This window comes from Hydra vulgaris, chromosome 10 (genome assembly GCF_038396675.1).
Source record: "Hydra vulgaris chromosome 10, alternate assembly HydraT2T_AEP".
Lineage (NCBI taxonomy): Eukaryota > Metazoa > Cnidaria > Hydrozoa > Anthoathecata > Hydridae > Hydra > Hydra vulgaris.
Window position 1 is genome coordinate 20,899,897 of NC_088929.1, and position 15,104 is coordinate 20,915,000.

At 27.6% G+C, this 15,104-nt stretch overlaps 1 protein-coding gene across 2 annotated transcripts in view; it reads right to left on the minus strand.

The window, feature by feature from the left end:
- Window positions 1-232: 232 nt before the first annotated feature.
- The window catches only part of LOC100212987 (putative histone-lysine N-methyltransferase 1), a 15,625-nt gene continuing 753 nt past the window's right edge, over window positions 233-15,104 (minus strand). The window contains exons 2-6 of one of the 2 annotated variants that reach the window (XM_065807476.1): window positions 14,240-14,376; window positions 11,679-14,078; window positions 3,083-6,808; window positions 2,868-2,936; window positions 233-2,561 (exon numbers count right to left, since the gene is read on the minus strand). In XM_065807476.1, coding sequence (XP_065663548.1) covers window positions 333-2,561; window positions 2,868-2,936; window positions 3,083-6,808; window positions 11,679-14,078; window positions 14,240-14,376 — 8,561 coding nt within the window. In that variant the 3' untranslated portion in view covers window positions 233-332. Of the gene's footprint in view, window positions 2,686-2,867; window positions 2,937-3,082; window positions 6,809-11,678; window positions 14,079-14,239; window positions 14,377-15,104 lie in introns of both variants that reach the window. The other variant, XM_065807477.1, reaches the window with a different exon arrangement.

Below are 15,104 nucleotides of genomic sequence, written 5' to 3' on the forward strand. Positions count from 1 at the left end.
TTTAACCTTTATTATGTCGCTTTATTCTCCCATATGTTTGTTTTTTTTTTAATTTATTTTATTTGCATCCATTTTAAAACTGTTTTTCAGATTTAATTGATTGCAATTAATTAGTGTTTGTTTGTTTTTTACAGCTCGCGTATTGATACTTCTACGGAAGATGAAGATGATGAACTAGTTATAGATTTGCCGTAGAAATTCGTACAGTTTAAGATTAAACTATTAAACTCAGTTAAACTAGAAGATGTTTTCTATTTTACTTTTGCTATAAAAAAATAATAAAAATACAATAAAAAAAGGTTTATATAAAAAATCCATCAAATAATTGGTACTTATATTCCGTATAAAAACGAAGGTTTTATGGGTTGAGGTCCTCTGGATACTCTTATATTAGGAAACACAGTCATTCTCTCATTTCCAATACGTCCATAATATTGAGGAAGAATCGGGCTATAGTACTGTTGGTATAAATTAGGTTTTTTAGCTTGTTGCTGTAAGTGTTGTCTTAGCAAAGCAGCTTTGTATTGGCTCCATTTGTAAGCGTTTTGTTGAGCATGTAACTTAGCTGCCATTGCTCTTTGTTTCTGTATAGCTTGTTGTTCGTGCAATTTAAGAAGATATTGATTTTGAAGTTGTATTTTTGATATGTTTTGTCGAAACGGCTTTCGCAAAATATTTTTTAAAATAGGGTTGGTTTTTACGAAATAGTTGTTTATATTTTTATGCGGAACTAATATTGGATTTCGATTAGAAATAACCCAGTTTCTTTGAAGCACTTTTTTATTCATTGTGCCAAGGTCAAGTTTTTGTTGGAATTTTCCAAGAGGGTAGATATATTTCTTATTGAATAAATTTTTTTTCATTTTATGATCTATTTTACTTAAATTTGGTCTTGACATTATTGATTTTTTATTACCAACGTATCCTCTTTTAAATGTTGAATATGGATCAATAGTTGTTTTTTGGTTAATTAACGAGTCAGCCACTTCGCTGTTGGATGAGTTTTCTATTATTGTAAATCCATTATTAATGTGTTGAAAGACAGTCTCATTCTGTTTCGAAACTTCGTCTGATGTCGGAGTTGAATTTTGGTTCACATCTTTACCAAGAGTACTATTGATTGCAGATAATTGATCTAAATCGTTTTGAAGTTCGGGCAGGTTTATTCCCATAATAAGTTTGTTAAGAAAAAAATTTCTGCTTACATTGTTTGTGTCATTCAAATCTCCCTCGCTTAAATATCCTAATAGAGACGAATCACTCGAATTGTTTAAATTTGCGCTTGTGTTATGATCAGGCAAATCACTCGAATTATTTAATTTCTCACTAATGTATCTTAAAGCGTGCAAGTCACTTAAATTATTTAATTTTTCGCTTAAGTATCTTGAAACAGACGAATCGTTTGAATTATATATTGTCTCACTTATATATTTTAGAGCACTTGAATTATTAAATCTCTCTCTTAAATATCCTAAAGTCGGCAAAATATTGATTGAGTCATTGAATCTCTTGTTTGAGTATTTTACAGCAGGGGAATCACCTGATTCTTGGTCATTGCCAGAGTTATTTAATTTTCCAAACCTTGAAAGTGTTGTTGATATGGAGAGTGTCGGTGTGTCGTGTGTACTGCTCACTTCTTCTGCTTCGTCAATTGTTTCATTTTTTATTTTCTTTGTTTCGCTATCGCTTGAATCAGTTAAATTATTAGCATAGTATAACTTATTTTGTTTTTCAATTTCGTCGTTAATATGTTTTTGTTTCAATATGTCCGTTTTAATTTCGTTAATAATTTCACTTGCAGGCTCTTCTGCTAACAATGTTGGTACGTTGTGTTGTCGAATATTTTCTTTTAAATATTTGCGAATAGCTAAATCATTATCAATCTCTTCGTTTGCAACAAACGATTTGTTAGAATAGGGTGATCCGGATATAAAATATTTATTATCTGTGGTCAAAGATAAAAAATTAACTTCTGTTTTATCGTGTTTGATCTTAGAATTATCTGTACTATTAATGGGTTCCACTGTGCTTTCGTTTAATGTAAGAGTATTCGTTTCTGTTGTACTATGATTTGCTTGGATTTTTTGAACATCATTTTCATTAAACGCTAATTTTTTTTTGTTATTAGGAACGGAGTCGTTGATTTTAAATTCATTTTTGTCCAAATCTGCAATGGTTTGATTACTATTTATTTTAGTATCATCTAAGTCACCCCATTTTTGTGTTATGTTTTTTTTTATAAATTGACCTTGTTGAGCTTCTTCTCGTAAACTTTTTAGTTTTCTTGTTATTAGATCGCTGGCTTTAACCAGTTTTTTTAATTCCTCGCCATTTAATTTGCTTTTAAGGTTTTGAATAAACTTTTTAATTTTTAATCGATTTTCGTATTGAACTTTACCAAAATCATCCTCTTGAGGATACTCTACTGTTTTATTTCGTTTGCTTAACAACGTTGAGAACTCATTTTTATATGTTTTATCTTGAGCTAATATCAAACTAGAATCTGTGGGTCGATCAGATTTAATAGCATTGAATTCAACACTCTCTACAATATCTACACCCTGTTAAAATCGAAATTCTTAGTCGAATAATTGTTCGTACATATGTATGATAAAAATTAGTTGTTGCGTTGCATATTGCGTGTTGAAGCATGATGGTGTGCATTGAATAAATTTTGTATATTTACTAAATAAAAGTAAAACTAATTAAAGCTTTTGAAACAGATCCTTCACTTTTTTTTATTTAAAGTAACTAAAGCTATATATATATATATATATATATATATATATATATATATATATATATATATATATATATATATATATATATATATATATATATATATATATGCATATACTAAATTTTACCTGTGATACCTGGTGAGAATGACCAACTTTTAAGGGATTATGTTCATTCTGTCTAACAATTTTGTTAACCTAATTAAAAAAATTCAATTACTAACAAAAATCATTAACTTTTAATTAGCATGCCAAAAGTTGCCATAAAAAATTACATAACTTTATATATTATTATAATTTGTAAAAGTAAAATATTAAAGATTTAATCATAGATGGTTTTTTACTTCTTCAGTTTTTTTTTTCATCAACGTTTCTAATTCTTCCATGGCACCACTAACATCTTTTGTAAGTTCTTTCACGGAGTTTTGCTCTTCAGACGATTGCTGGTTTTTTGTAATTTCATTGGGTTTTTGTTCCAATATTGAGTTTGCTACGTTTCCTACAGCTGGCAAGAGCAACATTGCTCCACGATGAAACGGCTTGGTTTCTCTAGATTTGGATTTAGCTACATGATCTGGAAGCGCAATATTAATTGGAGGATTTATAAAGTCAATACTTTCTGTTTTCTCTAAATTAGAATTTTCATCTTCAATATTGCGGTTTTCGCCAGGAGATGATTTTAGAGCATTTTCAAGAATTGATGGAATTAAGTTTGAGGAGTCATTTTTTGTTTGAAACAACTTACCGGAATTAACCGTAGCGTTAGGAAATTTTATCCATTGTGTAAAACTTTCATTTATCATAGATGTGGCTTGATTCACTTTTGATACAGTTTTTCCGTTACTCTCTGTTGCTGTTGAACCAGGGTTTGTAGCTCCACTCGTGGCTGACGCGCCACCCATAGTGATAGCTGATCCACCTTCTGATGTTGTTTTTCCCATTGTTGTTACTCCGTTTATTGATGCTCCACTATCTTGCGCATCTTCAACGCTTGAAACGAAAACCTCTGTTGGGTTTTTTCTAGGATGATATATAGCATTTGTAGAAGGAACTAAAGCCAACAGTTCTTTTTCCAACATTGTATTTGAAAAAATATTATTCTGTTCTACGTTTGTAAATTGAGACAATGAGGTAAAATTGGAATCATTTGATATGTTTTTAGTAACAAGAGAAGTGTTATTTTGAGGTACAAAAACAGGACTTTTAAAATCTGTTAAAAGTTTGCTTTTTTCGTTTTCTGATGAGAAATTTTGTGAAGTGGTGTTATCTTTATTTTGATTGAAGCTGAATTCCTCTAAGTTCATTAAACGAATTAATTTTGAAAGACTTTCTGTTTCAGAAGACGGTTGTTTAAGAGATTTTTCTGCTTCAGGAGACTGCTTTTGTAAAGGCTTATCGGTATCTGAAAGCACTGATGTAATATTGCTCTGCAAAATAGTATAGACGTTTGTAATACCCTCCGGATCTATTAGGGATTTCGGCGGGGTTTTTTTATCTTCCTTAATTTTTATAATTGGCGCTTTTTTATCAATATTTTTTAAAACATCTTGAATAGGTACGTTCAACTTTGAATCCAAAACTACAAAATTTTCATGAGGATTAAACTTACTTATTGGTTTTTTGAGTAGTTCCGTTGTTTCTGTTTGAATTGGGGACACGACGTTGCTTGCTATTTTCTTTTCTTTATCGTTATTGGTGTTTAAGTACGTGGTCTCTAAAATGGGAGTATCTTCGTGTTTTTGTTGATTTTTAAATTCATTTAACTTCTCATCATTTTGTAACTTCTCAATTTGAAGTTCAGCCACTCGTATATTTTGCTCAGCAAGGGCTTCATTCTGTAATGCAGCTGATTTTTCTTGTTCTCCCTTCCCTTGATGTTCTGTAACCACTTCCCCCCTGTCTTCTTGCATTAACATACTTTCATTAGCTTTTCCTTCAACTTGCTCTTCAGCCACGGCTTTAAATTTCTCGGCTAGCAAAAGTTGTTCTTCTACCATTTTTTTTACGTCTGCTTTTGCTTTTTTTTTATCTATATCTACAGGTTGTTCTTTTGTTTCATTTAGAAGTTGTGTCTCTCTATTTATAGTATATGAATCATATAGCGTTTGGCCTGTGTTCGAAGGTTTGACTTTCGTCGTGTTTAGAAATGGTATTTTCTTGTCTATAATTGGTTTTTCAGCTTGATCGATAAACATTGATTCGTTTGCATTAAAAAACGGTCGGTCTGAAGTAACCGTAACATTCATCAAATGTGGTTCTGCACTGCCAAATTTGATCTCTATGTTTTTGGTCGCTGCTTCTTTTTCTCCAGTTACAACTAGATTTTCTGGTGTTAAATCTTTTGAGTTTTGCAAAAGTTGTTTGTGTCGTAACCTTTTATAATGTTTGTTTTCGAAAAGCTTTTTATGGTGCTTTTGCTTAACACCATTTACAAGACTGTTTATGTCAATGCTTTTGAGAGCGTTTGCAGCAACAATTAACTTTTCTATTTCATCTTCAGTTAATTTACTAGCTAATGAGTGTTTTTTACTTTTTTTATGGTTTGTAAGCGTTTTGTTAAAATGTATTAATGTTTTTTCATTTGTAGCACTTAGGTGTTTACTGAACTTTTTTATTGGACGTTTTTCTATGTACACATGCACAATATTTTCTACTTTTGGTTTTTTATTAGAAATTGCAATATCATTGTTTAACAAAATGTTTTGAACTTTTTTGTTTTCCTTGAATAAGTTAATTGGTTGAATATTTTTCACGAAATTATCATGTTCAGTTTTTTTTATTGTTATATTGGAGGGTGATTCATTTGCGTATATTTGGTTTTCGTTGGCGGTGGTTTGATTAACTATTGTTTGGTTATTATATCCGTCTTCAGTATAAGCTCTGTACTTTGTTGTAGCAATACTTGCTTCAACTCCTTGGTTATAATTGCCATCCAATTTACTTGCTAAATTTTCTTTTTCTTCAGCGATAATATTGTTTTCTCTATTATTGTTAACTATCTTTTTGTTGATATCTCTTACTTCATTAAGCTCTTGTAGTTTATTTTTGTTTTTGGACTGATTGTACCACTCAGGCTCTGCTTTGGCTACTTTAATGTTGACTGTGTCGTTTAATTTATTTTTAGAACTTTCAGTTGTACTATCTATCGTCTGCTCAATTGATCGTTCAACATTTTTTAATTCTCCCTCGTTAATAACTTTTCTTTGCTTAAGGATTTCTTCGCGTTTTAGCGAAGTATCAATAGAATGACAAAGATAATCATCTAACGAGCATTTTTGGTTTTCATAAACATCAGTTTCGAAAACGTTCGATTGATTAAAGTTATTAACATCTGTTTTGATCTGATTTGCACTATTAACAAAATCAGTTTTAGTTCGATTTGCATTTTTATTTCTGCTTGTTTTAGTTTGAACAGTACGGTTATTAGGTTGAATCTTACTTTCATTTTTATAAACTTTAAATTGATTTAAACTACTAACGATCGAACTTATAGATTTTTTAATATGATCGTCATCAATGATTGGTTGCTTTCCAAACTTCATATAATTGACTTGAAATTTTCCGCTGGCAGATGCAACATTAGATGTCCCTTTTTCTTCTTTGATATTGACACCATTTTTAAAATGCTCTTTGTCGGTAATAGTTTTGTTTAAGTTTACATTTGAAAAAACATTGTTGAAATTTTTTTTGTTTTCAATTGTATGGTTACGTTTAGTATGGCTACGCATTATATCGTTATACTTCAAGTTTTTTCCATGAAACTTTTTTATATTGTGACCTTCAATAACTAGGATTTCTGCCATTTTTTTTTCAATTGGGGTTAACTTAAGCATATTTCTTTTTCTGAAAAGACGCTCTTTCTTCGATGCCATATTGTCTTTTACAATTTTTGCTGGAACCCATGCAATTATCTTTTTTTTGTTTTTATGTTTAAGCTTAGGATCATCAACTTCTTTATAAATATGTTTTCTCCACTCTTCAGTTTCTTCTGAGAGTAAATTACTTTTTGCACGCTCAAGTTCTTCGCTTGTTTTGTTTCTAGTTAAAGAATTGTCAATGCTGGCGTATATCTAAAATAAGAAATTTGTTAATTCTATTTTCAATATAATTTAGACATGAAAAAAAAGAGAACAGCTGCGATACAACTTTTTTTTCACAACGGAAACTTTTGCACAAACGAAACAATCTTTAAAAGAGATTGACATCTAAAATTTTGGATATTTCCAGGTTATATATCAGATGCCATATAAAAATCAAAATACCAATAGAGTAAAATCTACTATAAAACCTTTTTGGAAGTAGATATAATTGGTATTAGGAGTATTCCCATCTTGAAAAGTTTCGCTCATATAATTCCTACCAGGTAAACTCCTACCCATTTTAATAAAATAAAGTTAAAAAAACAAAGTTTGTTTTTATATATTAACATTATTAAAATGTTACTTGCCCTAACCAAACCCAGCATCTGCTATATATGTCTATAAATAACTTAAATAACCAAAACCCTTAAATAACTTAAAAACTTTGATTCTTATTTTATTTCTGATTTCTTCATTAGAGTATGATATTTAACCTTAATAAACCAAGTAATTTTGTTTTTAATGACTTCTAATTTTTTAGGATATATTTTTTAGCTTTTGTATTATAATACTTTATTTTTATAAAAAGCGAATTTAACCTTTATATACCTGTACAACACCAAAAGAAAATTTTCAAGTTCTTATGAAAATTTTGATTTTTTTTTAATAAGGACTTTAATAAAAAAAAAGGGATAAAATAACTTTAAAATCTTAAAAACCTTAAAAACTAAAAAAACCTTAAAAATTAATAAAAAAATAACTTAAAAAGAAGTATATGGGAAATAAAAATAAGAACCCAAATTAGCTTTAAATTTGTTTTATCATTATTTTTTTAGTATTCTTCATGCAATTAAGTTAATACAAAAGTTTAAAAGGTACGCAATCACTATACGTAATAAATTTATTATTCTTGTAATAATTTTATTAAAACAAAAACAAATAAATTAAATTTAGACTTAAATTTTGTTAAAGAGAAATTTATCATTTTAAATTAATTAAACTTAATTAGCATAGAAAATGTTGATTTTTATGACCTTATGACTCAAAATGAGGGGGCTGTAAACTTTATAAGGTCATAAAAGCCGATCAACAAGAGATTATTGAATCGAATTTGAAATTCATCGATGAATATAAATTAAGTTTAAGATTTAAAAAGAATAACAAGCTTGACTACAATAAATTCTACTTATTGCTACAAGCACTAAGTGGAATTTATGTAAGATTAAAGTTTTAATATTTGTTTTCTGAATTTTATAATTGAGTGAAACCCAGAAGCGTAGCTACCGTGGAGCAATTGGAGCAAATGCTTCAAGCGCACAAAATCTTGGGGCGGATTTATTTTTGTACTTTTTTTTGATTTCCAAATAAAAACTATAAGGATCTTGTCATCTCTTTAGCGTTCGCAGTTGTAAAGTCTGCTAGCAACCCCCGTCCAATTTATGTAATTAATTAAATTGCATAAGTACCGTGCGAGATAACCAGCGAGATTAAAATCTTCTTCGTTGGAGGTCATAGTTTTCAATGGAATACTAGCTTTGAACATCCAAAAAATGTTAAAAAACATCTAGTTGATTACAAGAATCAACTGTTTTAAAAAATGCTGATATTTTAACAACTTTTCTTAGAACAAATTTAGACTGTTGCGTTTCAATTCTTCTACCTAGTTTATTTGAAATCACTAAGGTAACCTACAATAAAAACATATATCTGTTAATTCTTGATAATTAAATGCTCGTTTAATACTTTTAAATGTTTTTGGCAAATTCTTAAGCTTATTTTAGAAATTGATGATTGTTTCAAAACTATTTTAAGACAATTGGCACGGGACGCGATGAGGATGATATTGAAAAGCTCGGAGAATCAAACCAACGTAGAATTTCTGGTGATGTTTACTTTCGATGGTAAACTAGTTCAGATTATTCTGATTCAACAACCTACTTTTGGACCTTAACTGCTTCGATTTAAAGTTTGTCTCTATAATCAATTGTTTCTATAATCAATTCAAAGAATTTGATTTTATAAATTACTAAACTACTTTTAGTTCACACCGCAGCCGCCGCACCATCGTAGCCTTAAGTAGTTTCTCCAACATTATTGCAGCATGCCTCGTTTTTTAAATTAACAAATGACGACAGATACAATAGACCGAAAATTTTTAAAAATGAAGTTAATAAACAGATTTTAAAAAATCAACATGCCACAACACTGCCTTTGCTCTTTGGTCACTATATCGATTAAGAAAGCAATAGCTTACCAACTTGATTTGGATAAATGATTGACCAATTTGCAAAGGAAAAGGTAAGAAAAAAACAGTTTTTAACTAGTGCTAGAAATTAGAAATGCCGTTAAAGAACTTGATATGTAGATCAAAATCATAGAGCTTATATACAAATGAAGAAGTAAAAAAACAATTATTTTGTCCAGATTAGAAGTATGTAAACATATACGGAAACACCAAAGTTGAACAAACATATACGGAAACACCAAACTTCGAGAAAAGAGGGGGCGCATCAATTTAACTCGTTCCAAGCGCTAAATATGTAGCTACGCCACTAAAACCAGGTATATATATATATATATATATATATATATATATATATATATATATATATATATATATATATATATATATATATATAATATATATATATATATATATATATATATTAACGAAGAAAAAACAACTTTTTCTATGGTACTTTAAGTTTCATGCCTATACGGCAATCATCAGCCATTGAATATTTGAAGTATCTTTTTAATATTGAGCAGTCTTTTACCACTATGAGTTTTGTTTTATTATTATAATACAAAATAGCCTTAAATATCAATATATATATATATATATATATATATATATATATATATATATATATATATATATATATATATATATATATATATATATATATATATATATATATATATGTATATATATATATATATATATACATATATATATACATATATATATATATGTATATATATACATATATATATATATTTATATACATATATATATATATATGTATAACAGTAACATATATATATATATATATATATATATATATACATATATATATATATATATATATATATATATATATATATATATATATATATATATATATATATATATATATATATATATATGTTACTGTTTCGCGCAGTACCAGGAATTAGCATATAGCTAATGTTTATAATAATATAGATAATATAGTTTTTCAACTCGGAGTTTCATGTGTTTCCACAATCATCAGGCAAGTAGCAGAAAAATTAATTTTGCTAACTTTGCTATATATATATATATATATATATATATATATATATATATATATATATATATATATATATATATATATATATATATATATATATATATATATATATATATATATATATATATATATATATATATATATATATATATATATATATATATATATATATATATATATATATATATATATATATATATATATATATATTAAAGAATTATAGACCCAGTGAAAAAAAAATCTTGTTTAACATGGGTTCCCATGTTTCCACATAAAACTCATCTGGTAAAGGTTTGTTTTTTTTTTACTAGGGAATATTCAAAAAATTACAAACAACTTTTCCATCTTATAACCAGGTTAAATGATGCTGCTATATTAGATAAAAAAACAACAACATATAATACAGGAATATATAAAATAATTACATACTTTGTTTTGTTTTAGGTGCCTTAAGAAGATCTAACGGTCTTGTCGCAGAGCACCGCAGAAAAGCATTTTACTTTAGGAAGTTCACGTCTCCTTTTTTAACGATGACATGAAATATGCTCAGAGCTCGCATTGAACCCTGAATCTCTTGTTAAATACATTGCTGCTCGCTTTCTTAAGCAAACGCGCGCTAGTGTATTTCTTTAAAAAATCATTCAATCAACTTCTCATTGCCACTTTTTTTGTTAATTTATTTATGAGTCGTTTTGATAATAAATGAAATAAATCTTGCATAGAAGTTAAGCAAGTGTTTAACAAACGTTATGTTGATGAAACTTTTGCCGCATTTCTATCTGAAAGTAATGCTATTTGTATCTGTTTCTTGACTATATCAATAAACGACATAATTTAATCTCATTTACCATGGAAAGAAAAAAAAAATTGAAAACTTTTTTCTTGAACATTATTATTCGTAAAGTAAATATTTCTTTATATACCTAATTTAGAATTTACCTCTTAAAATCTTTAACATGTTTTACCCCAAAAAACACATTTCCTATCTATTTAAAAGCATTCGGTATTTACAAATTTGTATATAGGATTCAAATAATTTGTATTTGTATTTGTATTGAGTAGGGTATGATATTGGTGAAACTTCTTCCCATCTTAAAATACGAATGACTGAACATTATAAGAGTATAACATCTACAATCTACACACACAAACATATCTGTACCAGCGAAATTGTTCTGTAAATTATTATTGGTCGTTAACCATTTGTCTTATTTAATCATTTGTTAAATATTTAAAAATTTATTGTTAAAATTTTTTTTATTTTGTTATAAATGTTAATTTTATCGTATTTTAATCACCACTGTAAGTTATTTTTAATTTAAATTGTTTTAACCCAACTGTAGATAACTAAAAACTAATCAAAACATGTTTAGTTTATAAAAATATTGCAATGTTTTAATTGAAAAGTTTAGAAAATTTTATTTTGAGCTGAAAAAGAACTTTGGATATATGTGCACAACTTAGTCAACAAACTTCTCCTTAAGATTATTATTTTCTGAAGATTATTATCATTGAAAAAAAAAGTAAAAATAATATAAGTAATTTTATAAAACTATAATAGATTTAAAAAAAAAAAGAATACATACTTCTTCTTCTTTGATGTTTTTTGAATTATTTTCTTTATTAAAATAAGGCTCTGAAATTGCCCCATCCAAAGAAGCATATGCTTTTTCTGCAGAATCTTCAGGTGAATCGGTCTTTGCATTACTGGCAGGAAATAAAGGTTGTTTTAAATGATCGATCTTTTGAAAGTCAAAATTATTTTTTATTTGCATATTTGTTTTAGAAGTTTCTCTTTGAGCTGATGGGTCCGAAATTGGACTAGCTAAAAAGGCGTCATCTTCTTGAGTTGCATATTTGTTTTTATTAAATAATGGAATTCCAGGTTTTAATTTAGCTTTATAATGATCTACTTTTTTTAATGGTAAGTTACTGGAGTTGTTAATATCAATCTTTAAAGTTTCACGTTGATCGGCCAACCGATCATACTTGTCACTTTCCTCCTCTTCTTTTATTATTTTTTGTATACTTTCTTCATTAAGTAATGGCTTTTTTTCTTGTATATAAACCTTACTAAAAGTTAGAGCAGCGCCTCTTTTTACTGTTGCATTTTTTGGCACTGTATTTGTCGCACCATTTGCATTTGGCACAGTGTTTGCAACACTCTCTACATTTGTTACAGTGAGTGTTGCAATATCTGCAGTTTTATTTCCTTCTAACGGTTCAACTTTCTGAAATTCTAAGGTGTTGTTTCTAGGTTTCTTTTTTACCGAATAATTTTCACTTGAATCAAGTTGATATAATTCTTGGTCTTTCCTTCTTTGACCACTCAAACCTATAAATTGATCTTTTTCATAATTTTCATGGTCTGTATAGTTTATGAGTTTTTTATTATCTCTGTCGATTATTAGTTTTTCATTGTCACTACTACTTACAAGTTTCTCGTTGTCTATGTTGCTTAAAAGCTTATTAGATTGTGTTACAAGGTTACTTTCATGTTTTTCATCTAACTTTTCTACAGAGTTTGTGTTATCTTCAGAACTTAAAGGGTTTGTTGTTTTTTCTTCGTTAATGTTTTCTCCAAAGTTATTATTAATATTTATAGGCAAGCTTGTTTTTTGATCTTCATTGGGTATTCCTCTTAAATTACTAATATCATTGATTGATAAGTTGGTCTCTTTTTGTAAACTGATGTCATTTTGCAATGATTTATTTTTTGCTTCATTTGTTGCTTTATTAATTTGTGAAACGTTTTGGGTAGTTTCCGACTGATTGCTATTTTCTATTAAAACACTGCCGTTCACTTGTTCAATTAAGTTATTAGTTTGATTTGAATTGCTTTGCAAATTCATTTTCTCTTGAGCATCATAACTATTTTTTCCCAATGTATCTAGATTTTCTAGTTTCTCTCCTCTATTTCTCATATTTGTATCTTGGTTTTCTTGCGTTTCTTCTCCATTTATTTTTAATATATCAGGTTTTTCTTGAGGCTTTACTCCGTTATTCTCTAACGGTTCTAGTTTTTCACTTTTATTTTGATTATCTAACATATCCTTTTCGGTAAAATGGGTTTGAAATAAGGAACTATCATTACTCTGTGTTTCATTTTTATTTGCCAAATTATAACCTTCGTTATTTTCTGCTTTGTCCATGTTTTCTACTGTCATATTATCATTTGCAACAGCCGCAGGTTTTATTTTACTATTTGTCTCAACTGCCTCAACCTTTTCTGTAATAGGACTGTTATTTTCATCAGGTTTTATTGGTGATTTCTCAAAGACTTCGTCACTGCTACTTTTTGTGTAGGTTTTTTCACCTTTCAAAGAAGATTTATTTTTTGAACTATTTTGAATGTCCTCGTTATCCTTTGGAGCTTCTTCACCTGCTTCTTCGTCTGAAATATCTATATCTTTATATTGATTTAATATTGCTTTTGCCTTTAAAACATAATCCGAATCATCTATATTATCGTCTTCATTGCCAGTAAACTTTGAGATTGTTCGTGGTTTATTTTTTATATTTTTTTGTGCGACCATATGAGTTGAAAACAAATCATTTTGAAATATAGAAGTAGCTCTCTGGTCCTCAGAAGCCTTTTTTGATTGGTTTGTTACTGCAGGTACAATGACTTTACTTTTCAGCAAATGTTGTTCTTTAATAAATTTTTCGCCTACTTTTTCTTTTTTTGCCAATGTCCTATTGAATGCAGCAGGAATGGATTTTGTTGAAAAGTTGTCCGAGGTTTTTCGAAAACTTTTGTTAAGAGTTTTATCATTGTATATTTTAAAATAATTTTTCTTATTCTTTCTTAGTGGAACACTTCGTGTGACTAAATTATCTATATCGTTTTCTAAGTTGTCTCTTAAAAAATTTGCGTTATAGTTCAGTTGAACTTGATTGGTAAATAAGGACGAACTTGTATTAAGTTTACCTCTTTCTATTTGAAACGGATGTTCGTATTTTCTTAGTATTTCGCCTTGATTAATCTAAAACATGACATAAAAATTAACGCATTTAAAAATCTACTCTCAATCCGTGATCATGGAAAGACAAAACCGTAATCATGGAAAACATAAACCATTACTTTTCTGAATATTTTTAAAAAAAAATTTTTTAACGCTTTTTAACAGTAAAACCGTTATTATACCTGCTTTGAGAATGTGTGGTGAAAGCATAACATCAAGATATAAAATAAAGTATTCATTTTCAACCAATATCTATTAAAAATTCTTCCATTTGTCTTGAAAATAACTTGTTTTAAATTGTTTTTAAAAATATTGCCTTCTAAAGTAAAAACACAATAAAATAGCTAAATATAAAGAGATGATTTTATATATTCCTTTTATTTATTATATATCGATGGGTTAATTCTAAAACATTGTATGTCCATTTTAGACAGATGTGAGAAAAACGATTTTAAAAGTTTAAACTCGTATACAAATTCAAATATTTAAAAACTTATTACATTTGGTGTTTTATTGTATTGCAATAACATTTCTGTCTATAATATTTGTATTAATCGCACGCGCACATTTCAACATTCATTACTCAATATAGCCCAAACTTGGATATACAATGTTTTAGAATTAACCCATCGATATATTCTTTATGTATATATATATATATATATATATATATATATATATATATATATATATATATATATATATATATATATATATATATATATATATATATATATATATATATATATATATATATATATATATATATATATATATATATATATATATATATATATATATATATATATATATATATATATATATATATATATATATATAAGCTTCGTATATATTTTTCATTTTTATGTTAAATTTTTTCTATTTATTCCACAAGAATTTTTATAAAATAAAATTGCACTCCGTTACAGAATAAGCAAGTCATAGAAAATAAGTAAAAAATGTATCGCGTATGGATATGTGTGTGGCTATCAATGCTGGTAATTTGATAGACCCCTTCTTTTGCTTACTCAATGTTAATTAAATTTA